This window comes from Oryctolagus cuniculus, chromosome 9, assembly GCF_051225735.1.
Source record: "Oryctolagus cuniculus isolate XC-2025 breed Fujian yellow rabbit chromosome 9, ASM5122573v1, whole genome shotgun sequence".
NCBI classification, from domain to species: Eukaryota; Metazoa; Chordata; class Mammalia; order Lagomorpha; family Leporidae; genus Oryctolagus; species Oryctolagus cuniculus.
Genome location: NC_142875.1, coordinates 72,717,335 through 72,745,253, shown reverse-complemented (window position 1 = coordinate 72,745,253; position 27,919 = coordinate 72,717,335). Strand labels below are relative to the sequence as shown.

The following is a 27,919-nucleotide window of genomic DNA, read 5'->3' as shown; positions in this document are numbered from 1 at the left end:
AATCACTTCCGGCACACAGGTAACACAAGAGAATGGGAACAAAGGAATTTCATGTTCAAGGTGCACTAAGGGCGCAGAGGGTGCCTGCAGCACCTGAATCCCCTTTTGTTCCAGCTGTTCCACTTCCAATCCAACTCCCTGCTAAGGAGCCTGGAAAGCAGTGGAGCAGAGGAGGATGGCGTTAGTCCTTGGGCCCCTGCACTTTCGTGGGAGACCCAGAAGAAGCTCCTGGCTTCGGCCTGGCCCAGTCCAGGTCGTTTCAGCCATTTGTGGAGTAAACCAGCAAATCAAAGATCTCTGTCTCTCCTTTTCTCTAACTCTGCCTTTCAAATAAATAAATCTATATATTTATGTCATTCACTGAAAAGAAATTAAAAAAACAGGTGTGCTAATGTCACAATGAGCCACTGAAAATTATATCCTAAAAGATTGGAGAGACCAATCACACAGATTACAGAAAACTCTCCTAGGATGATCCACAGACAGTTTTCACCTTCATTGCATGTGAATTTCTTAATAACCTGAATACCTACCCATCTGGAGAAAAAAATCTTATTTTGAAGTTTAGAGAGATGCAGCCAGCTTGGTACTGAGTACACAAACAACCTCAGTTGATACTTACAAGTTCTCCCAGTTCCCCAGCCCCCCTCACCCCCTGGGAGCTGGCTCTGTAGAGAGGGAGCTTCCTGATGTCCACAGATGAAGTAACTGTAACTCTTGGCTTAAGGTAACTGGGTTTCTTCAGTACCCAAATTGCAGTGGGGAGGGCTGAAACCTGACACTGAACCCACTGATGATTCTGCAAATTAACCCTCACTGCAAGAGTTAAGAAGCTGCATCACCTCTGATGCAAAAACTGGTGACTGAAAGCACCTATCTTGATGTTATTTATACAATCCTACACTTAAGGTTGTGTGAGAGTAACCGAGAAAAAACTTTCAGTAGAACAATAAAATCCACATTGTGACTGTCACTACCCAAGGCTCTGCCAAAATAAAGATCTCTAGCTAAACCATATGCAAACCATTTCCTTTGACCTTGCTTCCAAGCAACCAAACTATCTGAAGCATTTGACATTTACTTGTATAGACTATTCCCAAATATTTATGTGGTTATTTGGTTTTCAAGCTTTGAAGGACACACAGTATTTATAAGCCTGAGAATTAGATGGTCCCATTATAATTTCTCTCTCCAAAGTGGATTTGAAGTCTAAATGCATTTCTTTTTTCACTCTTACCCTTGTCAACTATGCAATCATAAAGGCCAGATCCTTCCTTGCATGGGGATTCCGTACTCAAACCTATAGGTTTCTCTCAGACATCTGCACTGCAGGTTTTTCTGGGGCCTAGTGGAGGAAAAACACTCATTTTGATGATTAAAAAAGGGGGTGGCACAGTGGGTTACGGCCCCAACCTGCAGTGCCAGCCTCCCATATGGGCCTGGCTGCTCCACTTCTGATCCAGCTCTCTGCTATGGCCTGGGAAAGCAGAAGATGGCCCAAGTCCTTGGGCCTCTGCAACCATGTGGGAGACCCAGAAGACACTCCTGTCTCCTGACTTCAGATCAGATCAGCTCAGCTCCGGCCACTGAGGCCATTTGGGTAATGAACCAGCGAATGGAAGACCTCTCTCTGTGTCTCTACTTCTCCCTGTAACTCTTTCAAATAACAAAATAAACCCAATTAAGAAAAAAAAAAAAAAGGAAAACTGATATGAAAGGGGAGGAGGAAAACATAGAAGAAGCAGGGCTCAGTGTCTCCATGCCCCAGCTAAGACTTCAGAAACAACTTAAGAGATCTGCTGTATTATCCTACATCATCCAAAACAGCTTCCCCTCACCTCCTTCCTTCCTCAGACTCCTCTCTTGCCTAGGATCTAAGTAAGACTTGGAGGTCTAATCACCGTCTGGCTTTCTTAGCAGTTACAAAATGCAACCACATACCTCCTCCCTTTCCGATGCCAGGTTCATTGAACTGCTTTCAAACTGATAACCAAGCAAACCCAGAATGGAGGCCCCTCTAGGAACAGGATAGTAGTGTTAACTTCAAGTAAGGGGACTCTGGGGCCAGCACTGTGATGTAGTGGGCTAAGTCTCCACCTGCAGCACTAGCATCCCATATGGGCATCAGTTTGTGTGCTGGCTGTTCCTCTTCCAATCCAGTTCTCCGCTATAGCTTGGGAAAGCAGTAGAAGATGGGCCAAGTGCTTGGGCCCCTGCACCCACAAGGGAGACCTGGAAGAAGCTCTTGGCTCCTGGCTTTGGATCCACCCAGCTTGGGCCATTTGGGCCATTTGGGGAGTGAACCAGGAGATGAAAGACCTTTCTTTCTATCTCTCCCTCTCTCTGCCTGTTAACTCTACATCTCAATAAGTAAATAAAATCTTAAAAAAAAAAAGGGGGGGGGGGCGGGGAGGGGGGACCAAGGGGCCTACTTCATGGCACAGTAGGTTAAGCCACTGCCTGCAATGCTGGCATCTCATACGGGTGCTGGTTCAAGTCCAGGCTACTCCACTTCTGACCCAGCTCCTGCTAATGCACCTGGGAAAGCAACGGAAGGTAGACCAAATTCTTGGGCTCCTGCCACCCACAAGAGATAGCCAGATGGAGTTCCAGGCTCTGGCTTGGACCTGGCCCAGCCTCAGCTGATGCAGCCATTTGGGGAGTGAACCAGCAAATGGAAGATTGATCGATCGATCAATCTCTCTCTCTCTCTGCTTCACTGTAACTCTGCCTTTCAAGTAAATAAATCTTTTTTTAAAAAGTGGGGGAACCATGGCTGTAAACAGAAAACATTTGTTCTCAACTCAGATGCTTATGGACTCTGACATAATAAAAGTAAAGATACATATAAAACCATGACCCATTTTCCAGATTTGTGAAGAGCAATTAAGAAAAATCTGCTTGGCCAAGAAATGTCTTTAATCAGACAAGAGAAAACAACTGGAAAACAGGCCACCCCTCTTTTCCTACCCTCTTTCTCATCCTGGCACAGCTTTAATCAGATGAAGCTGGGTAGCATCTCTACAGCTGTTAAGGTCATTTTATATTATATATTATCAGGACCGGTTCTGTAACTTAAGCCACACAAATGAACAAAACTGTAATTAAGACAAATATCAGGAAAAATATCTCATGGCAGAAAAAGATTCTCCTTTTTGGAGAGATCTCAAAGATCTATATAAAGAGGTTGGAACCAAGTCACACTGAAAGGTGGCAGTCTCGAGATTTCTTAGTGTGGCTGGCCAAGGGATGTGTAAGGGAAGTAAGGTTTGTTAGAGACAACAGCACTTCCCAGATGGGAGTTCTGTTGACAAATGAGCCACAACACTTCAGAGGTGCCACTCTTTGAGAAGGCAGAAACACTTTTTGCTGGCCCTAAGAATTAAGTCACCAGAAAGATTCTGCAGAAACATGCTACCTTAACAGAAATGGTCTGCCTCCCAAGAGAGCTATAAAGCAAAATCTACCTCTCCTCCTTCAGGGAGCTCAGACCCTACACCTTCCCTTCAAAATGAGAACCAAGATGAGGAGCTGAGGGTTGAAGATGTTCTACCCACCTCCCCACTCACAGATCAAAAAGACCAAAGACAAACTGTAACTTTGAACTTCACTAGACCTACAAAATCAGTAGCAGTAAAAACTCAGAGTGGGAGGCCAGCGCCGCGGCTCACTAGGCTAATCCTCGGCCTGCGGCGCCGGCACACCGGGTTCTAGTCCCGGTTGGGGCGCCGGTTCTGTTCCGGTTGCTCCTCTTCCAGTCCAGCTCTCTGCTGTGGCCCGGGAGTGCAGTGGAGGATGGCCCAAGTGCTTGGGCCCTGCACCAGCATGGGAGACCAGGAGGAAGCACCTGGCTCCTGGCTTTGGATCAGCGCAGCGTGCCAGCCATAGTGGCCATTTGGGGGGGGAACCAACGGAAGGAAGACCTCTCTCTCTCACTGCCTAACTCTGCCTGTCAATAAATAAATAAATAATAAAAAAACTCAGAGTGGGCAAAGCCATATTGTTTCCTAGTTGATTTTTATTTTTGACTAGTTTAACAATCACACAAGTGTGATGTCCTGGTTCACACTAAAAGCTATTTTCTCCATGTGGGAGGTAATGTGCATGTTAAAACCCCACCGTATGATAGTGGGCTTCTCAATCTATTTTTGTTAGTCTATCTCCCACCCTCCAGCAAGGGGATCTTTCAAAAAATAATGTCTGCTACTATACATATCAACACAGTAGTAAAACAGCTTTCTGTACTTCAACACTCATTTCTAAAATGCTTCATCATTTTTAAAATCTGCATTTGTCCTTCTCCTATACCATAATACAAATTTGTACTGCATAAACCTTTGTCTTGTAGCTCTTCACAAGCTAGTCTAACTTATTCCAAGTATTCTGAATATCCAGTTATTTCACTTATACCCTTCCAAATTTAACCTCCTTTGGATTCACTAAAACATCTCTTTTTAATCTTCATTCCTGCACTTGGGTTACTGGATACTAATAAATTATGAGAAAGCTGTCAAGCATATCTAATATTAGTCAAGGCAGTATTATAACTGACATTTAAGTTTTGAAGCTTCTTTGTAAGCCAACATAACTTTACCTTGTAATTGCTTTAAGTACATTTTAAGGTTACTAACTTCAATTCAGAATTTCTCATATAATAATCTTCCTTTCTTTGAATCACTCTGCCTCCTGGACCCTGGCCACGAAAGTTAATTTTGAAGAACAAATCTAGCTGAAGTAAATGTTGTGGCACAGATAAGTGGCCCCTTGGGACACCTGCATCCTATGACAGAGTGGCTGGTTTGTGTCCAGGATTCACTTTTTCTTTCTTTCTTTTTTTTTTTTTTGCCAGGCAGAGTTAGTGAGAGACAGAGAAAAGGTCTTCCTTCTGTAGGTTCACTCCCCAAATAGCTGCCACGGCCGGTGCTGCGCCATTCCAAAGCCAGGAGCTGGGTACTTTCTCCTGGTCTCCCATGTGGGTGCAGGGACCCAAGTACTTGGGCCATCCTCCACCTTGGCGCCAGCCAAGGATTCACTTTCAATCTAGCTTCCTGAACTGCACACACCCTGGGAGGCAGCAGGTATTGGGCTCAAGTACTTAAGACCCTGCCTCTCACATGGGAGACCCAGGAGTTCCTAGCTCCTGGTCTTGGCCTGACCCAGCTACTGGGGGCATCTGGGGAGTGAATCAGCAGAAGAAATAAATCCCATCGCCACCTCCCTCACCGCCACCATGGTCCTCTGCCTTTCAAATAATTTTTTTTTAATTTAGAAAAAAGAACACAACAAGCAAAGAGTTAAATATTTCATAAACACCAACCATTAACATAAGTCAATTACATAATCACCTTTATGTGTTATGAAATTCTGTATGTCAGTTTTGAAATCAAATGCTGTATACTAGATTTAAGTTGCATTCCATGGATCTCTTTATTTGTATACAAATGTATTCCTAAAATGATTTCAGCCTGTAACACAGTATTACTTTTCTAACATACGTAAAATCCAAGTTTATACTTGATAAGACACTCCTTTATCAGGAGTTACTTTTCAGCCTATGCATTTCTATCACTAAGAGAAACTAATGCTTCCCCTATTTTCAGGAGTTTATGAATGCCAGAATATCATCTCAAAATTAAGTTTTAAAAATAGGATAAGTTGCGCCGCGGCTCACTAGGCTAATCCTCCGCCTTGCGGTGCAGGCACACCGGGTTCTAGTCCCGGTCGGGGCGCCGGATTCTGTCCCAGTTGCCCCTCTTCCAGGCCAGCTCTCTGCTGTGGCCAGGGAGTGCAGTGGAGGATGGCCCAAGTGCTTGGGCCCTGCACCCCATGGGAGATCAGGAGAAGCACCTGGCTCCTGCCATCGGATCAGCGCGGTGCGCCGGCCGCATCGCACCGGCCGTGGCGGCCATTTGAGGGTGAACCAACGGCAAAGGAAGACCTTTCTCTCTGTCTCTCTCTCTCACTGTCCACTCTGCCTGTCAAAAAAAAAAAATTAAAAAAAATAAAAAATAATAAAAAAAAAGGATAAGTTGATGTATAGGAAGATGGGTGTCCATTTAATTAAGGAAAACTTATGATAAAACAAGTATAACTGGCAGTAGTAGAAACTAGGTGGTAAATATATGGATGTCCGATGTATAATTCTTTCAACCTTCCTGCACAGTGAAATCTTGGGGGAATACTCCCATCTTCAAGGCCCAGTTCAGTGTGTCATTACACATCTTCATTCTTCAAGGCACTTCCTACCTGGTACCATATTATTTACATGTCACTTCTAGTCTCCCTACTGGATCTTTTGAGTCATATGTCATTCAAAAACACCTAGCACTACATCTTATACACAGTAACATTTCTCAACAAATTGGTGGAGGACACGTTGAACATCTATCAGAAATAATCAGTTTTTTACTTATACCACTTAAATTATTCTGCATGATGCATTTTATGATAACCATTACACAACAAAAGCTGAAATATAAAAGATGCATGTTCCAAGGAAGTATTTTTCTCCCTACCCATATAACGGAGAAACAAAAGCATGCAGACATTCAAGTTAAATTGTGTGAATTAAGAGATTACCAAGCATTCACTCAGAGAAGGCAAAAATTCCTCTGGGCAGGAGCCAAGACTGGAAGTTGGTGAACTGACTTGATCCTTGCAGACTAAGCAAGATCTGCAGAATTTCCAGAAGGACGCGAAAATATCCAAGTTCCAGGGATGAGATGGCCAAGCCTGAAATAAGAGCTAGCCTAGGGGAATGGTCAGTGGCTGGGAAAAGAAAAGCTTAAGAGACCCCTGGGGACACTAAACAGAGAAGAGAGTGAACATGTAGGTCTGAAAACTAGGGAAAAGGCTAACTAGACCAGGAACCTAATGGGGACCTCAAGATGGGAATCACATCCTGAATTAAGGGGAAATACATTGTTTGGTTTCAAACATGTTTAATTTGAGGTGAAAGTGGGATATTTAGGGCTCTTGGGTAACTGGGACATAGGCAATAGAGGTGGAAGTTACCTAGGGAAAGTCCACAACAAGGGAGCAAGGTAAGAGGAGGAAAAACGGGGAGTCAGTTGAGAAGCCAGAAAAAATGGGGGTTGGGGAGATAAGACAAAGCAATGCAACAGAGCCCAACTAGAAACAGTTGCTCAAAGCAAAGTCGAGAAAAGGGAACACTTCAGACATCCTTCACTGTCCCAGCCTTCAGGGATTCCCGACCATCAAGAGTACAGTTTCAGTAATCAACAGAACAAAAACCAGAATCAGGGTTACAAAGGCTAAACACTCACAGCTCTCACTTGAAATAAAGGACTCACGTTGAATTTACGCCCTTATTTAGGTAAAGTAAAAATTGACATGCTGAAAAAAAGCCACAGATGTAGCTTCCCAATTGTTATTAGGCTTAATAGCAAATCCAGTTTGCTTTACTCTTTTGCTTTTTCTAAGCCTTTATCTCTTGAAGATGGATAAAGAAAAACAGAAGGTGGCCAAATGCCTTCCAAGCAGCAAGCATAATTCACCCAATATTCAACATTGTGATGCTTATCTCACAAGTTTGAAACTGTAAGCAGACTGAGTTGAGTAAACTAGAATACCAGCGGGAAAAAGTGTTGTCTTTTAAAGGCTGAACTGTGTAAGATTATCAATGTACAAAAATGTAAGTTCAGTTTCCTATGTTCCTTAGAAGACAACAAGTAACACAGAATGCTTGTGCCACTGACTGACTTGTTAGCTAGCAATTAGCTAAAAGAAGAGTTCTTACACATCTCTTTGTATACAGCACATCCATTGGGATACAAGCCTTCCTCAACTCAACATCAAAATAAACATTTTTCAAGTTCATCTGGTCCTCTCTGTTTCACAACACAACTTCAAAATCTTGTGTGCACCAAGGAAAATGTTACCTGAACCAAGGGAGATCCTGTTGAGTCTGGACAGCTCTCTACAAATTGTTGCTATGAAGGTCAATGTAAATTGTGGAACTCTGGGGAAGCAGGGACAAATCTACGCTGCCTTCCGCACAATGGAAACTCTGCTCTCTCCAATCATTATGAATTTCGCACTGTCTTTCCAAGAGGATTCCAGGGAGCTCCAAAGCTACAGCACACACAGAAACAACCCCCTCCCTCAAAAACAAAAGCATACCAGGTAAATTCCCATTATGCCAGGGTACTGGGTAGTTTCCAAGGGCAGAGTGGGCCAGAAAAATGCAAATAGCTCGAGCTCCCGGTAAATACAGACAGCAGCTCCCAAGCCTACCACAAACTGCAGTTTGGGAGCTTGGATGAAGACAGGTAAAACACCTGCAGTCTACCAGGGATTCTAAGTTAACCTTTGAGTATTCCTGCCCTGGGCCTAGCCGGACTTCAGCCAGACATTGAGAACATTCCCTGTGCACAGCATGGAATCCAGGACATGTCTGTCTACTGCCAACATGACAACCTTTTGACAATTTGGGGGGGTCTCAAAGAACTTCAACTTTTTTAAAGTTTACATAAAAATTAAAATGTCTTCTCTTCAGTGCTCAAATGTTTGCCACTTTAAAAAAAAAAAAAAGCTGATTATTACTCAAAAACAGGAGCTACTCTCCCTTCCATCCTCCCAAACAACTGACACAAAACCGTATGTAACCGTATGTAAAAGGCAAAAAGAAGGTTCTTCTGAATGTCACGTAAGGCATTCAAATTTAGCATGTATTTTGGAACTTTTTAACATAAACTGATTTAGTCGTTAAGACATTCACTGCAGATTCAGGCTAACTTTTGGCCTCTAAAAATACAGATATTCAAATTTCCGCCAGACTACCAAAAAATGGTTTCCTTTAAGGTAACTTCACTGACAAACTAGAAGATTTCTCAGGCCCTCTAATCATTCTCACCAGGATTAACTTAAATGTGGCTATGCAGTCAGAAGACAGCCAGCTTCCTAATGGGATCTCAGTGGCTAAATTACACATCTGTGGAGTAAAAAACCCCAATCACAGAATAGATGTGAATCTAAAAATATACTGTCAGTTCACAAACCAGACCAAAATAAATTTCATTCTCAATTAAAGAATATCTGAGCTAATTCACAATAAAAACAGTCTAAAAGTACCATTAATAACGGTTATAGTCAAAGCATTTTTAATCTAAATTATATGTTCCATCAAATAGTATCAAAACCAAAAAAGTCAACTCAAAACCGCCATTAAAAAAAAAAAAGAGTTCACAATACTACTTCCCAAGCTTTAGAAAACTTTCTATATGAGAAAACAAGTCATGGAAATTGAGTTTCACTATTTATAAATACCGCACCAGCCTTAAAAGATCCCAGATTTTCCAGTCTTTAGTTCTACTTTGTGTGTGACCTCATGACAGTTCTAGCCAATATTAAAACAAGTGTATGAGATTTAACATATCATCCGCACACACTACATGTATATCCCGCAAATATAGCCAGCTGGCAACTATTCAAGAAGGTTTTGAACTCTAACAGCTTTGCAACTCTTCGGTCCTATGCAAATGACTTTCAAATTCTCAGGCAGGCCCCAGGAAGTCAAGCACAAGAAACTATATTTAATTAAAGATTCGCTTTAATTCCCAGTAGTAAATCACAGGAAATATTTTGTTCCAAAACAGCCTCTCCTAAAACAGTTAAGTTTTGGCTAATCTGCATTTTAGAACAGGATTTTTTTTTAAAAGTCACATAGTACAATTTGTCCTTTTTATAAATCTTCAGAGCAAGAGAGTCTTTCAGATCTGAGAGTGAAACTCGGTTTTAACAAGTAACTCATTTTTATGAAATGTCTAACCAGAAGACTAGTTATGAGTTAGAACAGTTCAGGTTTTTTTTTTTTTTTTCCTTAAAATACCCTTTTACTCAAACTGAAAATACACTTGCTGGAATCTGACTTGCACCAACTGATTCTTCATTACTCCTGAAACATCTACTCATCTGACAAACACAGACTACTCCCTCCCAAGGCCAGGCTCGGAGTTCCCTCTGGGAGCTGCCACTCAGCACATGGTCCCTACTCAGCACTTAATAGCTCTCCTAAAGACAATTTTAAAATACAAAATTATACCTGCATCTTTAAAAAAAAAATGTTAAAACAAGAACTTAAGAAAATGGTTAAGGGGGTGATATGACCTTAGAGTTTACATACATATAAAGTCTAAGCCTTAAAAAGTTCTAAGTTATATTCCTAGTGTCAGAATACCTTGACAATGCCTTGAGAGGCAAACTAAAAATATCCTGAAACACTGCCCTTATCTTTAAAGAAAGCTACTCCAGCAAGTTGAAGTAAGTTGTATCCATTTCCAAGGACGTGAAAGAATGGCTAAGTACACACAGTACTCTGAATGTCAAAAAAAAAATTTAATTGCAAATGCTTTTTAATAGCTTAAATAGAATTGATAGATGAGCAAATCAGTCAAGTACTTAAATTCCAATACTAAGTGAAATTGGATTTGACAATCTTCATTTTGTGACTGAGAACACAAGATACAAGGAGCCTACAGCAAGAAGGCACTTTACTTTTACGAACCACTTGGCAAAACTGCACGTAATGCCTACTAATGAGGTTATAAGTGATACTTTTACTCTTAAACACTGTTAGGAAAAATAAAGTCCTGACTCCTTCTCCAAGGAACCTCAATAAGATGTGAGGAAGCTGACCTTTCTGACACATTAACCACAGAACCGACAGGGTATGTGAGCCAGTCGCTGTAACGCTCGCGCGGGGAAGACCACTCCGTGTTACGCCGTACAGTCACGCTAAGGGGCCAGGCGAGGCGAGAAAGGGGTCTGATTCAAGCAGCGAGTCTTTTCACATCCAAAACCGTGAGAAACTGTCGGCTTTCGGGGGCCCGCGCCGAGCGCGTCCTCCCGCGGCCTTCAAGGCGGGGAAGGGATGCGCCAGCCACCCCCCACCCGAGTCTTTGCCAGCCTCGCTCAGGATGTCCTGCCGTGGCCCGGACGCGCACCTCCTCTGCGACTTCCCCGGCCGCAAGGGTCACAAAACCCCCTGCGTCGGCCCTCACCGGCGCACCAGCGCTTCATAACACTGAGGTGGCGAGGCCAAGAAAAGGCGCGCGGGCGCGCACACACACACCCACCCTGGCCTGCCTCCGTGTTTCTAATTATTAGCCTCACACCGTGGCCAAGCCCATGTTTGGGGCGCTTCCCTGCGTGGACCGGGGCCGGCCCGCCGCGCTGGCCCTTTAAAGGCGCTCGCTTCCTGCGCCCGCGGCCCCTCCCCAGCCGCCGCCGGCGCCCGCCCCCGCCGAGGGTCACACTTGAACTTAGCTCGCCCCGCGCGGCCGGGCGCCGGCGCTCCGCAGGCGGTGGCCGCCCCTTCGCACGTGTCGGAGGCGCTCCCTCGGGCTCGGCGCGCCTGGACCCCAGCACCCGAGGCCACCCGGGATAAAACCAAAACAAAGCCAAAAGCGCATCGGCCTCCAGAAGTGGCGCGGCCGACCCCGCACCGTCCCAAGGCTGTCCCCTCCACCTGCAGCCGTGCCCCCCGGGTTTGGGTGCCCCCCTCGCCGCCCCCTCCACCGCTCGGCGCGGCGGAAACGGCCCCGCGCTGCGAGGGCGGAGAGGAGCCGCCCTCCCCGCCGGAGGTCCGGGAGGCAAAAGGGGCAGCCGCTCCGCGTGAAACCTTCTCTCTCTGACTGGCAAACTTTCCTGCCCGCTCTGACGCCCAGTTCCTGACGCACTTTCTTCACGCCTCAGTTCCCCCCCAACACGCCCCTGTGCCTGTCCCACCGCAACTCTGCGGCGCGCGCGCGCCTCCCCTCCGCCCGGGCAAGCCCCCGCACCTGCCACTTCCCACCCGCCCTCGGCCGCCCGCGCGACCCGCCCAGCCACCCCCGCACCTGCCCCACCGCGCCCCGGTCCGGCCGCTCACCTTCCAGCCCGCCGAGCTGTTGCTATCGCCCTTATCCTTGAAGTAGGGCACGCTCTTGACCATCCACTCGTAGATCTGAGACAGCGTGAGCCGCTTCTCGGCCGAGCTCTCGATGGCCTTGGTGATGAGGTCGGCGTAGGACAGGTTGCCCCACGCGTTGCGGCGGGACGAGCTGCTCTTGCGCGGCTGCCCAGCGAGCGGCCCAGCAGCCGCGGGGGGTACAGGCGGGTGCTGTGACAGTGGCCCGGGCGCCGGGGGCTGCGGCGGCGCCGGGTGCAGGCAGCCCGCCGCCTCTGCGCCCTGGAAGTCCCCGCACAGTCCCCCGGTGGCAGCCGCCGCGGCCGCCGCCACCGCCGCCGCCGCCGCTGCGGCCGCCGCCACGGAGCCGGGCGCCTGCGGGAAGTCCTCGCTCTCCTCCAGCAGGCTCAGGTTGCTCATGAAGTCGGCGTTGACAGCGGCCGCCGAGGCTGGGGGCAGGCCCGCCGCGGCGTCGGGGTTGGCGGCCGCGCCGCCCGACGGCGCCGGGCTGGAGGTGGCCGAGTTGGACTGGCTAAACTCCGGCCTGGGCAGCGGCCAGGTGCACGAGCGCGGCCGGGGCAGCGGCTCGAAGTCCGGGTCGATCTCCACCACCTGAGGCGCTTCGGCCATGGTGACCCCCGCCCCTCCCCCAGCCGCCGGAGAGCCGAGAAGGGGGGGAGCGCAGCGCGGAGCGGAGGGGGCGCAAAGGCTGGCCCGAGATCCTGGGGGGATGGGGGGAGGACGAAGTCAGTGCCGCGAGCTGACGGAAACCGGGAGGAAGGAGCAGCGGAGTAGCCGCGCGAGCCCAGAACTTAACTTCGTGGGTCCATCAACATCCAAGGCTGCTCCGGGTTCGCTGCACCACCAGGACGGCTGGCCAGAGCCGGGCAGCTCCAGGGCCGCGCTCCTGCTGACAGGGCCACGGACGGACGGACGGACGGACGGACACCGCGGGCCGCTCGCTCTCGCCGGCGGCGCGAGCGCGGCGCAGCTGCCTGTTGAATGCGCTGGAGGCGGCGGCGGCGGCGGCGGCGGCAGCAGCAACTACGCGGCTGCCCGACTTACGGGATCTGCCACCGCCCCCCGCCCGCGGCGGCGCGCGCGCCGGCCCGCCCCCGATTGACAGCCCGCGCAGCCAATGGGCGCGCGGCACCGCCGCCCAAGCAGCCAGTGGGAGAGGGCTGGGGAGGGGCCCGGTTTTCCACGAGGAGGCGGCTGTGGGTTGGTAGGGGGGTAGTGGGGTGTTTTTCTCGTTGGCGCACACGCACGTTCTCTCTCTTTTTGTGATTATTTTCTGGTAATTCTCGAGTATTTCTGCGAGTCTCTCGCCCTCTTACTGTTTTGACTGCTGAGAGGCAAACCAACGTGGAGGCGGCGGCGACACTTTGTTTACTACGGGGGAGCCGAGCCGTGGACTGGCGAAGCCCGAGCGGAACGAGCGGCTGCCGTGGCCCCGACCTCCGCTCGGCGCCCAGACCAGGGCAGGGCAGGGCAGGGCGCGGGGCGGGGCGGGGTGGAGGCGGCCGCGCGGAATTCCACTCGGTCGCCCCCTCTCCGCTCCACCCACGCGGTCCGCGCGGCGCGGTGCGGGGAAGTCGGCAGGGTTTGTTTTCGTGCAGCGTTTTCTTTCGCTGCGCTCGGTCAAGTCCTCCTGCCCCCGCTCGGGCCGCACACGCCTCCCCGTCCCCACCCCGGGAGACCGTGGGCCTTGTGGTCGGGTCCCTGCCGGCACGGGACGCCAGCCGCGCCGCCCCCGCGCCGGAACCCACCTGCGCGCGCCGCCCCCGGGGCTGGTCGTCCGGCCCGAATTCTGCCATTGTTGACCTAAAAGGGCAGAAATGAGGGAAAGGGCTGGGCAAGCACAGGGTCCCTGGGTCTCCTATCCTCTGGGACACTCTGCCCTAGCGCGCCAGCCTTGCACTGTCCACCGGGCCAGCGGTGGCCGCGGCGAAGGGTCGGCAGAGCAAGTTCGCGAGCACTTTGTCCATTTATTCCTTGCCCGTAATTAAGTGTAACAGTTGGCTTACTTCCTTTTTTATTTAGAAGTGATGAAGTGTTGAGTAAAAACGCGAGAGGGGCTGAGACCGAAGCCTTGACCACAGCGCTGCCCCACCCCCAGGTTGTGGGGCTGCCCGCTGCGTCCATCAGTCACTCCCACCCCACCTCCCCACCTTGCTCCATCTGGGCTCCAGGTCCGGGACGTCCTGTCCGGGAGCAGTGGGGCCAAAGGTGGAAACACAATTACCCTTGTGTCTTCAGGGAGCATTAGACAGTTTTCAAGTTCTATTTTGTTTTATTTATTTATTTATTTATTTATTTATTGGAAGGATACAGAAGGCATTTCCTTTCAGAGGGATGGGAACACTTCAGGATGGAAGATGGACATTAGGGTTTTAAATACCTTGTCCACAAGACTGCTCCCAAGTCTTTAAAAAAAAAAATCCCTAAGTAGTTCCTCAATTTAAAAAAAAAAAAGGATCAAAAGAAAAGTAGGCTTCTTAGAAACGATTTAGAAGAAAGATTTATTTCTTCCTTTGTAGTCTCACTATCATTTTTCTTGGTCCGGGCCCCTGTGTCTTCGTAATCCATTTGTCCAGCAACTCCGTACTGATACTGGGGGCCGGTAGGGTGGGAATGGTGAGCCAGATGGACTGCGGTTAAGGATTGCTTCCCAAGCTCTTGTAGTGGTGTCTGACATTCACGGAAATGTGAACGGCCCTCCTCTGCCAGCCGCTAGGGGACCTCAGTAACCCAGATGATGAGCTCGAAGGCAGGTGGCCCTGTACTACTGTTGTAACCCCAGCCTTTCCAGTTTCGCTGTGCAGGAGCCACCGGGGTTCGGATAGTCACACCCCACCAAAGTGCCCCCAGTGGGTCGTTCTCGTCGAAGAAAGCCAACTGCAGTTTGGGCCTTCATTTCCAATCTTATTTGTCAGGGCCTGGATGAGAGGAGAATATTTCGTTCAGGGGTTTTCCCTACACAATTTCCCGAAATCCTTGATCTTTGAGGGTATCCTGCCCAGTTGTTTTTTTAAATGTCACAGTTAGCTTTTTTTTTTTTTTTATTTGACTTGGGACCAGGCATTGGCATATCTATTATGTGTGCCTGCACTTGTAAGTCCAGAGTTGGCTTCGGAGTGCAGCTTGCTATGTAGCCTGGGAGGCAGCATGTGATGGCTTAAGTAGTTAGATCCCTGTCACCCAAGTGGAAGACCTGGTTTGACTTCCCAGCTCCCACTCTGCCTGGGGAGTGAACCAGCACATTGAAGATGGCTCTCTGTCTCTGCCTTTCATATTAATAAATAAATATTTTTAAGCAGGTAGGAAAAAGTCTCCATAACTGCCTACTATACTGTTGTATTTCTGTATCAATTTAAGGGCTGGGGCTATGGCATAGTGGGTAAAGCCACTACCTGCAATGCTGGCATCCTATATGGACACTGGTTTGGGTCCTGGCTGCTCCATTTCCGATTCAGCTCCCTGCTATGGCACCTGAGAAAGCAGTGGAAGATGGCCCAAGTCCTTGGGCCCCTGCACCCATGTGGGAGACCCAGAAGAAGCTTCTGGCTCCTGGCTTTAACCCAAATACAGCCAATATGGCCATTTGGGGAGTGAACCAGCAGACAAAAGATTGATCTCTCTCTCTGTAAAAAAAAAAAAACTCTGCCTTTCAAGTAAATAAAATAAATCTTTAAAATAAATAAATATGAATTCATTTAGCAACACCATAGGGTGTTGCTAAACATTTGATTTTTCCCTATCTTCAGCAAACTACTCTGTGAGGAATTGTTGAATAACTATCATTTTTTCATGCATACAAGTATGTAGGAAGAATTTCCAGAAATGGGAACCACCAGGTCAGCACGTATATGCATTTGTTCTTATAAAAGATGCTACCACATTGCCCTCCATAAGTGCTGTACCAAACCAACCTTTTCGGGGAGACCCACAAAACCTAAGTGTTGAAAGTAGGGTCAATGTTGTTGCACAGTGGGTTAAGCCACTGCCTGCAATCTGGGCATCCTGTCTGGCAGCATGGATTTGAGTCCCAGCTGTTCCACTTGGTATCCAGCTCCCTGCTACTGAACTTGGAAAGGCAGCAGAAGATGGCCCAAGTGTTTGGGTCCCTGCCACCCACCTGAGAGACCTGGGTGAAGTTCCTGGCTTCTGGCTTTGGCCTGGCCCAGCCCTGGCCATTGTTGCAACCATTTGGGAATGAACCAGTGGATAGAAGATCTTTGTGTGTCTCCGTTGCTCTATTGCTTTGTCTTTCAAATAAATAAATAAATATTTACTTAAATAACCGTTGAAAGTGAACTTGGAGATCATCTCTGAACCTTTTTGACTTAAATGTTAAAAAAACAAGAGGCAGGGATAGAACATGATTTACCGAAGGTTACACATACAGTGGTGGGTGGTGTCAAGGCCAGCACTCCCAATTTCTTGCTTTTCCATCAGTAACCTTGTCAATACATAGAAAATGGTAAGTATCTTGTTAGCCCAATATGACTAAAGTTGCTGTAATTCTGTGATGTATTTCCTTCCAGTCAACCCACAGATCTTAGTAATTTCAGTTTTATGAACTCCACTGAGTTGAATGAAAGTTTGATTTAAAAGATTAAGAAAGCAGACACACCCACAAAATGACAAGAATATGATAAAGAAAAAAGAATATAAAATAAGTAGTTTTTTTTTTTTTACTCAAAAATGTAAGTGTTGGGGCCACATGGTGGTGGTTCAGCATTAAGTCACTTCTTGGGATGCCCACATCCCACCCAAGAGTGCCTAGGATGGAGTCTCACCTCCACTTCCAGTCAGCTTCCTCTTAATACCTGTCCTAGGAGGCAACACTGATGACTCAATACTTCAGAGTACTTCAGAGTACTTCAGAGTACTCAATACTGGAGACCCAGATTGAGTTTCTGGCATTGGTTTAGCTCAGCCCTAGCCATTGTGGACTTTTGAGCAATGACACAGTGGCTGGAAGACACGCTCTCTCTGTGTTTTTCTCTCTCCATTGCCTGCCTTTCAACTACATAAAAATGAATATACATTTTAGAAAAAAGGAAAGAAAAAATTAATGTTTTCCCTCTCAGGAGGATGTCAAAGTATTTAGGTCAGCACTGGTTCTGCTTAAAGAGGAAAAATTCATTTCTTTGCTCCTGCGGTATTTTCTGTGGTTGCGGTTTGCTTTGAAGGTTCTTTCTAATGATTATCACTTATTAGTTGCTGAATGTGGCCAACTGGGAGGAAAATAGGGAAGGAAAAATGTTTCATGTCAGGTAAGGACAATTAAAATGAAAAGGGAAATTTATCCTCACAAAGACCATCTCACCAACCAATGGGATGCTCTTTCCTATGCTGGATTTTCAGGGTACCTGCTGCCTTGTCCATAACAGGAAGATGAGAGATGGTTGCCTTTGATCAACTCCCAGGCAGAGACTTCTGCATAGACCTCTCACCAACACAGAGCTCCAGGGTGTTAATCCTCAGAGTAGGTCATTTCAGTCCAGGAAAATAAGTGAAAAATTTTGCATGCTTAGGTTTTAGTCACGGCCCGTCCCTCCGTACTTCATGTTCCCTTCAACAACTGTTCATTTCCAATATTTTGTCTGAATTATTGTGAGATATTGTTACGACTCTGAAATAGCCTTTCTCCCATTTGCCCAGAGAAAATAATGATCTGGAAACACACACACACAGAGCCTCGGGTCTTTAAACCTGAGTGTCTGCCTGGATGTTGTGGCACCATGGGTGACCATGGGACACCCACCTCCCATATAAGAGTGTCTTGTTTGAGTTCCAGCTGCAGCGTGCTTCCAGTCTGGCTTTCTGTTAATGTGCCTAGGAGGCAGCAGGTGATGGCCCAAGTACTTGGGCCCCTGCCACTCATGGGTGATCCAGGTGGAGTTCCTGGCCCCTACCTCAGCCTGGCCCAGCCCTGGCTGTTTCAGGTATTTGAGGAGTGAACCAGTAGATGGAAGAGTCTTGTTTTCTCTGTCTCTCCTCTCTATGTCACTCTGCCTTTCAAATAAATCTTAAAAAACAAAACAAAAACAAAACCTTAAGTGTTCCAAAAGCTAACCTATTGAATGGTAATAATATCAGAAGTAATCATTCACTTTTCTCAAGGAATGATTTTCTTTAAATGTTATCATTTATTACATACATATGGGATGGCATTTTTGGAGTCCATGGTATTAAGTAAAAGAATTTTTAAATTTTATTTATTTCTTTTAAAGGCAGAAAGACATAGACAAAAAGATCTTTCACCTTCTGGTTCAATTCCCGAATGGCCGCAACAGCTAGGGCTGAGCCAGGCCAAATCCAGGAGCCATGAACTCCATCTGGTCTCCATGTGAGTGTCAGGGGCCTAAGCACTTGGATCATCATTTGCTACCTTTCCAGGCATATTAACAGGAAGCTGGATCCAAAGCAGAGCAGTCAGGACTTGAATAAGCACTCTGATATGGGATGCCAGCATTACTAGTGGTGGCTTAACCCAGTGTGCGACATTGTCAGTCCCTGGAGTCCATTGTTTTGATGGTAAATTTCTTGAGATCAAAAACCACGTACTGGGGCCAGCACTGTGGCAGAGCGGGTTACAGCCACAGCCTACAGTGCTAATATCCCATGTGGGCACTGGCTTGAGTCCCAGCTGCTTCACTTCTAACTCAGCTCCCTGCTAATGCGAGTGGGAAAGCAACAGAGGATGGCCCAGGTCCTTGGGCCCCCACACCCATGTGGGACACCAGGGGGAAACTCCTGGCTCCTGGATTCACCCTGGCCCAGCTCCACTCGTTGTAACCATTTGGGGAGTGAGCAAACAAATGGAAGATCTCGCTCTCTCTATGTGTCTCCTTCTCCCTCTCTGTAATTCTGCCTTTCAAATAAATAAATACATCTTTTTTAAAAACTGCATATTTTCCTTGACATGATATTTGATATCAAAGTTAAGATTAAGTTTTTCTATAATCAGCAATGGGTATTGACAGTATTTACTTGGAGAAATTATACAAAAAGATTGTGTGAGAAATGTAAGAAATGCTAAGGCAGGAAAAATACAAATATCATAGTCATTTTGAATAAAATCTGGATGTCGAAAAACTAAATAAATGAGCCATCAACAGGCATGGGAACATGAGCTCTGGTCACTAGACCTTGGGGTTTGATGATCTTACTCTACGTAGGCAAAGGATGGAGGCTACAACTGATTATCTATCCCAGGTAAGAATGACTGATGCCTTCTAACTTGTAACAGAAGAGAAGCATGAACCCGAAATTGATTTTCCTAGTTTTTTTTTTATATACATTTATTTATTTGAAAGAGAGATAGATCTTCCATCTGCTGGTTCATTTCCCAAAGGGCTGCAATGGCCAGAGCTGGGCCTATCTGAAACTGGGAGCCAGGAGCTTCTTCTGGGTCTTCCACGTGGGCACAGGGGCCCAAGCACTTTGGCCTTCCTCCACAGCTTTCCCAGGAAAGAGAGCTGGATTGGAAGTGGAGCGGCCCGGTCTCAAACCGGCGTGCATACAGGATGCCAGCACTGCAGGTGGCGCTGCGCCACAGCACCAACCCCCAGAGATTCGTTTTCAATTCTGTTGTGAAGAGTCAATGTTTGTCAGATTCAATAAACTCAATTCCTTCACTTTAGGTGTTAGTGGGTCACTTCTTGTGACTCTCTGCAAGAATACTGAAATAAATAGTATATAACATAAATAACCACCAATAGAAAATGGTACAACATCTGTAACCTACAGTTTTGCACAATCGTTTAAAATGAAAGTGTTGACAAAGATTTTGAAATGCCATTTTAACAATTATGGTGACACAGTTTTTTTTTTTAAGTTTTTTTTTTTTTTAATTTCTTTATTTGAGAGGTAGAGTTACAGACAGAGAGGGAGAGGCAGAGAGAAAGGTCTTCCTTCCATTGGTTCACTCCTCAAATGGCCACAATTGCCAGAGCTGCACCAATCCAAAGCCAGGAACCAGGAGCTTCTTCCTGGTCTCCCACATGGGTGCAGGGACCCAAGGACTTGGGCCATCTTCTATTGCTTTCCCAGGCCATAGCAGAGAGCTGGATTGAAAGAGGAGCGGCCGGGACTTGAACTGGCGCCCATATGGGATGCCGGAGCCACAGGCAAAGGATTAACCTACTGTGCCACAGCATGGGCCCATTTTGTTGTTGTTGTTGTTATGTTTGTTTGTTTTGTTTTTTAAAGATTTATTTCTTTGAAAAGCACAATGACAGAGAAAGAAAGATTTTCTGTTCAATGGTTCACTCCCCAAATGGCCTCAACCACCAGTGCTGGATCAGGCCAACACCAGGAGCCAGGAGCTCCATCTGGGTCTCCCACATTGATAGCAGGGGCTCAAGTACTTGGGTCGCCCTCCACTGCTTTCCCAGGTTTCTTATCAGGGAGCTGGATCCAAAGCAGAGTAGCTGGGACTCAAACCTGCAGTCCAGCACTCTGATATGGAATGCTGGCATCTCGGCAGGTGGCTTAGCCCCTCTGTACCACAATGCTGACCCCTGGTGACACTATATTTAAATGGTCCAGAGGAACTGCTGTCAGCTCAAATGTTACCTGTGGCTGTGTCTGGATGATGGATTTGTGGGTGATTGTTATTGGTAAATCCCCTCACTTTACGGGTCAAAAAAACAGGGTATCGAGAATATCTCAGTATTGAGAATTTTGAGATATTAAGGGCTTTGTCCAGGGTTATAGATTTGGTGAAGTGCTGGGACCAGAATTCAGATCTGCCAGTGTTCAGACCAAACCTCTGACTTCTATTGTGTCGCCTTTCACAACATGGCCTTTTTTTTTTTTTTTTTTTTTTGACAGGCAGAGTGGACAGTGAGAGAGAGAGACAGAGAGAAAGGTCTTCCTTTTGCCGTTGGTTCACCCTCCAATGGCCGCCGCGGCCGGCGCGCTGCGATGATCTGATGGCAGGAGCCAGGAGCCAGGTGCTTTTCCTGGTCTCCCATGGGGTGCAGGGCCCAAGCACCTGGGCCATCCTTCACTCCCTGGCCACAGCAGAGAGCTGGCCTGGAAGAGGGGCAACCGGGACAGAATCTGGCGCCCCGACTGGGACTAGAACCCGGTGTGCCGGCGCCGCTAGGTGGAGGATTAGCCTAGTGAGCCGCGGCGCCAGCCAACATGGCCTTTTCTAACTAGACATTTTCAGATTATTGCATGAAATTCAGCCTACATTAGACTCTAGGTCCTTAAGCATCTCTGAGATAACACAGTATATCTCCCAAGTTTCAAACTGCATCCACATTAGAATTAGAATTTTTTCTAACATCAAGGACTCATGCATTTGCTGTAAAATTAATTGATGGCACATGAAATTTCAAGTTCTCCGAATGTCACAAATCTGAAGCTTGAATTCATGTTTGAAACACAATGTGTTTTCACTCTTTTATTTCTGTTTCTTGTCATATTAAAGCTCCTCACATGCTCCCAAAGAAGAGGGGGACATATGTATTAACTAGGAAAATGCTACCATGGAGAACACAGATGGCAGTAGGTTTTTGGCAGAAAAGAAGTTGAACAAGGCATTTTACTTATTTACTTGGAAAACTAGTGTGCATGAATGTTCAAGTTAAGCAGTAAAAAATTAATTGCTGTTTTATAAGAATCCAGTTTTTTTTTTTTTCCAAAAAAAATTTAATCACTCTATTTTCAAAACATTATAGCAGGGAAAGGGAGTCCAATGTGACTGGAAACAAACTACCGTGGAAGAGAGTCGAGGCCGGTGATGAAGAAGGTAGGAAGAAGAAATAGCCTTCCACAGCAACTCACCATGTTGCTTGTCATTTGTCGATAACATCGGTCACGGGAAGTCATGGCTGTGTGGCTGGAGTCCGTGTATTTTGATATGATAGGTCATCACTGTGTCAGTTAGGGTGTAAAAGCAAGAGGTGAGAGTTTATCAAATTTCACATTTGGCTGACTCACGGGGCCCACCCATACACAGTCTGCCGTGCCACAGAAGAATAGAGTATTTCTCCAGGATATCAGGTGTCTATTGTGCAGCAAATACAGCCTTTAAAACCTAAGACATATTCTATATTCTAAAGTTTAATGTTTAAAAATTGAATTTCTAGTTAGCTGACTGCTGATTCGGTGCTGGAGGAAGAATGGATTTGTCTCCGCATGTGACACCATATGTACTTTAAATAATTCTGTGTTTTCGACAACAAATTGAAAACAGAATGTTTGACAGTTGTGTTGCCTGCCTGAATTCTGGAAGATTCCAACCTGGAAAAATCATCCCTCAGCCCAAGACCAGGCCTCTTGAACTCTCTTCCTCTTGTTTTTCAGATTTTTGCATCTGAAACAAGATGATGCATAAGTTGATACCTATATCTTGTTTCAAAATGCTTTCAGTTCTAATCTATAGACCATTTTTTTGCCAAGAGCCAGAATATACACATAGAGATTATTTTCTTTATGTGCCAATGTTAATAGAAACTCTACTTTTTTCACCAATAACTATGGATCAAGCATGTTACAGCTGTTATCTGAATCAATCGTACAAACAAACCAATAATGTAAGGATCATTTTCATTTACATTTTAAAGAAATTGAAACTGAGGTACAAAAAGAGCTAAGAAATTTACATAAGAGTCTATCTTGGAAGCTTATCTAATTATAGATCAGACTTGAACCTAACATGAGCCAAACCCACAGCTCATCTCCTATTTAATACAGCTTTTCTGCCTCCAGTGTGATCTTTCAACCTTTCCCCCAGCAAACTGACATTTGAACGTGTGTGTGTGTGTGTGTGTGTGTGTGTGTGTCATGGTCAGCAATCAGTTCTGTCTGACCCCAGTTTATGTTCATGAGGGAAGCCTGGACACAGCATAAACCTCCATGATGCTGATGTTTGCATTTGTGTAACAGGAGTGATATAGGGAACTTCAAGCCATTAGCACTAGCTTCTTTCAACAGACAGCCTCAGACTATATAAAACGAGAGCCAGCAGCCCTTCCAGAGGGTGGGTTTATCTTGGACTCTTTCCAGTGCTCTCCTTATCCTGAATCAAGGCACAGGAAACCGAGTTCAACAGACACACTCAGCTCTATCTCCACCAAAGAATGTGATCAGCACTGGATTTTTTTTTTTTTCTCAAAGTCTTTCTTCCCTCAGCTGAGTTTCAGAAGCTTGGAGTTAGAGAAAATGAACATCTATTTTACAGCATCAATGGTGCAGTAGTATTTAACTTGGTTCCACCACTGTACCGACGTGGGGATTGTTCAAAGCCGTTAAGTTTGCTTTCATGAGGCAGTAAACAAAACTAACAGCAACCTCTCTATATGGAAGATAGTCTCACTGTGAATTGGAATCTCCCCTTCTACGGCCAAGTGAACACAAAATATTGGAACTGTTTTTAAAGCACTGTTAGAAAAATGGACTGCAGGAATGGGATGGGATCGGATGTCAATGTCCCAAGTTTTCATTAAAAAAAAGAAAAAATGGAACAGCCTTTAGCTAAGCTTTTCTCCAGCCTCTTTTCTGCAGCCTCACATGGTAGACGGGACTGGGCAGTGGCTCGGGACCACAGCCAGCCAGGGCTAGGCAGAGCTCACCTGAGCTGCATTCCCCTCCACCCAGAGCACTTTAAATTACCAACCAATCACAAAGGGGAAACCAGGAGGAGTTCTAGGTGTAAGGACCGGTGAGCACTGCTCTGGGCGTCCCACTGAGGGCAGACATCCGCAGAGGTGAAACATGGATGCTCACTCATACACGGTAACCAAGGGAAACAAAACCAGTCAATCATCCCACGTTCACCTGTCTTGTCTCTCCTCTTTGGTATCTATACATTTGAAACGCGACTCGGTTTTTCACTTTTCACTGTAAACGCAGCCATCCTGGAAGCCCCACAGAGACCTGGGAAAGAGGGTGGGGAAGAACAGATGGCTCCACCCAACTGCAGGGCCTCTGGAAGTGATGAAGCTGCGTCCCTCGGCCGCCTCCAGCCAGGGCTGGTGTAAGCAGAGAGCTGAGGATACGGGGCAGCTGGCTACAACTCACGTAGCCCTTTGTCAATATGCCAGCGTAGCTGTCCTATAGGGAAAATATAATCAAGCAAAATCACAAATGGATCTCTCAAGAAAAGCAGAAAACCAACAGAGCACGACCAGAAGCTCTTTTATTCCCTAAGTAGTGTTCCATTTACTCTGCATTTTGAGTTTTTATCTTATGACTTGCCACCTACATACCTCAAAAAGGTATTGTAAGGATTGAAATCATGTCTTAAAGTGCTTTGAAACAGGGATAAAATGTTTGTTCTTTGACATCGGTACAACCTCGTGGGCCGGTTTTTGTTACTATACAAATTACTTCAACTTAAGTAAATCCGTGATTTCTGAATCATTGCTGTTTGTTCCAAGTCATACTCTAGCTCCTTCACGCTCACATGTTGTGCACGCTGGTTGCCAAAATCTCCCCAGCCCTTTGTGAATTCAGGAGCCATGTGTGTCCTGTCCAGGGGATATCAAAGCAAGAGTTGAGGGAAGGTCTCTAACCGCAGGGATTTTTACCACTTACCCATGGCCTGCAACCATGAACTTCAAAAGAAAAACAAAAGTACACAGAAAGAAGTTGAGAATTCTGAATGTTTGACCCATCTTTTCATTTGATCTGATACACCAACACTTTCCTATAAAAGCTTTGAAAATCCTGTTACATTATTCTTGACAGTCTCAGCAGGCAATTAAAAAGCAGTTAAAAATAAGGTTATCTGACTCATTTCGGGGGCTTAGTTGATGAGGAGACTGGCAGGTTCAACTTAGCAGCTAATGTCAGTATAGAAAGCAATACAACAACTTTAACAATAGAGCAAATTTCTCTAAAATAATTGAAACAGAGAATCAATACCATGCATTCTTTGGTTTTCTGTGTTTCTTCTTTTGGATAGAATTCTTTTTAAAAACTATTTTTATTTATTTATTTATGTAGAAGGCAGATAGAGAGCCACAAAGAGAAAGACTTCCATTTGCTGGTTCACTCCCCAAATGCCCGCAAGGGGAGAGGCTGGGCCAGGCTGAAGCCAGTAGCTGAGAACTCAGTCCAGGTCTCCCACGTGATTGGCAGGGATTCAACTACTTGAGCCATCACTGGCTGCCTCCCAGGGTGAGCATTAACAAAAAGTTGGAATCGGAAGTGGAGCCCGAACTTGAACTCAGCTGCTCTGATATGAGATGCAGGTGTCCCAAATGGTGGCCTAATAGCTAGACCGAACACCCACTGCATTTTTGGGTAAAATTCTAAAAAACTAATCTCATTCAGTATCCCCAGTGTATTTTGTGTTAGATGTTGCTCTAAAAAATATAAAAAAAGGGAGACAAGTGTCTTTCTCAAGAAGAGAAGACCGAAGAGTCTTCCAAAATAAATTCTCTCAAAAACAGACAAGTGTTCCACTCAGAGGGGATTACAATATGACAACTCCTGAGTCCAGAAGCTTTCCTTCCCCTGAATTTATTATTTCTCTGCCTCTAGTTAAATACATATTTAGGAATAAGGCAATGACTTAACTTTAATGTTCAGTTTCACAATTAAAAGGGATTCCTATCTCTTCATATAAACAAAGTATTTCTGACAAGGCACACCACCTATCCTATCAGATTCTGCAGTTATTTCTAGATTAGGTATTCTTGGCAGATGTACCATAAAACTATGTGTCAGTGTGTGTGTGTGTGTGTGTGTTTGCACACCAGGGTTCTATTAAAAGGTATCATAAATGCCACCCTATTTTCACAGCCCAATTAAAATACACAAAAAATTTAGTCACTAATAAACAAATTGATAACCATGGAAACATCTTAAATTAGAAACCAGGAGGAGCTGGAATTAGTAAATTTTAAAAGTTGCTAAAATTATACAGGCAATTTATATTATAACTGCTACCAAAAATTTTTAAAATGTGAAAGATTTTTTTTCTTAGCAAGGACCCTTTTAGCTACCTTTGCTGATAAAATCTTTTTAAAAATTTTAATGCACACATAAGAGTTACACGTATTTCTGGGGTACTGTGTGATGTCTTGATACATACATATATCATGTAATGTTCAAATCAAGGTAAATTATCTTTCTAATCAAACATTTGTCATTTATTGTGTACATACTCAAAATTCTCTCTCCTAGCTTAAAAAAAAGACTGCAGTAAGCTATTGTTATCATTGTCCCTACTGTGCAGTGAAACAACAGAACCTCAGCCTCCTGTCTAACTCAGGGCCCACGAACCAGTCTGTCCTACCCTGCCTTCCCCTCTACTCTCTCCAGCCTCCAGGAACCACTATTTTACCATCAACTGCTATGAGATCGACTTTTTTAGAGTTCACATATGAACGAGCTTAAATGTTACTTGTATTTCTGTACCTAGCTTTTTTTTTTTTTAATTTAACCTAATGGCCTCCAGTTCCATCTGTATTGTCACAAATGACAGCGTTGGTCATTTTTGTTTTTTGGATTTTTTTAAAGATTTACTTATTTATTTGAAAGCTGGAGTTACAGGAGAGAGAGAGAGAGAGAGAGAGAGAGAGAGAGAGAATTATCTTCCATCTGCTGCTTCATTTCCCAAAAGGCCACAACAGCTGGAACTGGGCTGATCCAAAGCCAGGAGCCAGGAGCCTCCTCTGGGTCTCCCACATGTATGCAGGGGTCCAAGGACTTGGGTCATCTTCAGCCGCTTTCCCAGGCGTGTTAGCAGGAAGCTGGATTGGAAATGGAAGAGCTGGGGCTGCAACTGGGAGTCCAACCCATATGGGATGCAGGCACTGCAGATGGTAGCTTAAACCCATTACACCACAGCGCTGCTCCAGCAGTCACATCTTGATCTTGCTCTTCCAGCCTCCAGAACTTTGAGAAAGCTCATGTCTGTGGCTCGAGCTGCCCTATCTGTGGTGTTCTGTCATGGCAGCCCGAGCTAACCCATGCACTGGCTAAATGATGGATTATGTAGTTCTGAAAGTTAGCTTGGGTTTTGAACATTCAGTTGAGAAAGGAAAAGACCTGAATCTCAAAGGATGGTTAAATAAAGAAAGTGCAATTTAAGAGCCAAAGTCAAAACAAACCCACTGCACTGATGCATGGTTTATGAACAAAGGAATGCATGTAACTTGCACTTAGCAAATGCCAGGAGTTTAATCTTCACTAAACCCTATGGAGCTGATACTATTTTACAGATGGGGAAACTGAGGCTGGTTAAAGAGAGAGGTTGGTTAAGCTACTTGCACAAAGTCACGGAGCTAGCAAGTCTGGGGGCTTGGATACAAACCCAGGCAGTCTTTGCTTTTAACCAGTAGTAATTCATAGTGTTTCTGTAATTAATAGATCTAATACTTATGACCCCTCTGTCACCAACCAAACACTCTTCAATGCAAGTAATCAGAATTGCAGTAGATGATATTCAAATTCCAGCTCTTCCTTCGGGAAGTCGGGAAGTCTCTGTCAGTGCATTATTGGCATAACAGTGCTCTCCTGCTGTGGGCGCCCACTGAGATAATGAGAGAAAGGTGCGGGTGGTGGGATTAGCCACAGGCAGTGCAGGCCTGTTTACAGGGCTTCTTTATCTGCAGATCCTCTTGCTGGTGCTCCAGAGAACTCTCTCCCGAGCAAGAATCCAGCGTGACCCTGCTTCCCTCTGGAGTTTATAGCACCTTCCAGTTGGTCGCGCAGAGCAGCTCAACCGCACCCATCCGAGCACTCCTTCCCTCTGGCCCCTGCTACACACAGGAAGGAGGAGACCAGCCAGTGGAGGGCAAGGCAGGCATCCTCAGGCATCCTCCACAGGGCCTGCAGAACCACAAGACCCTCCTTTCCATCTCCAGAAACTCCAGCGCAATCCCGGCTCCCAGCCCCACTTTGGTGCTCTCAGAGGCGTCCCTGTGCCAGACTAGTTCTCCCTGGGGGCGGCTGCATCCGTCCATCCAGACTATGGCCCACTGGCTTCCTCCAGGCTGCCCTCAGATGGGGCCTCTTGGAATCACAATGGCT

General features: G+C 46.1%; 1 protein-coding gene across 1 annotated transcript in view; it reads right to left on the bottom strand.

The window, feature by feature from the left end:
• The window catches only part of FOXO1 (forkhead box O1), a 107,314-nt gene extending 94,371 nt beyond the window's left edge, over nucleotides 1-12,943 (bottom strand). Inside the window, exon 1 of the mRNA XM_051831745.3 lies at nucleotides 11,891-12,943. Coding sequence (XP_051687705.2) covers nucleotides 11,891-12,538 — 648 coding nt within the window. The 5' untranslated portion in view covers nucleotides 12,539-12,943. The remainder of the gene's footprint in view (nucleotides 1-11,890) is intronic.
• Nucleotides 12,944-27,919: the final 14,976 nt, after the last annotated feature.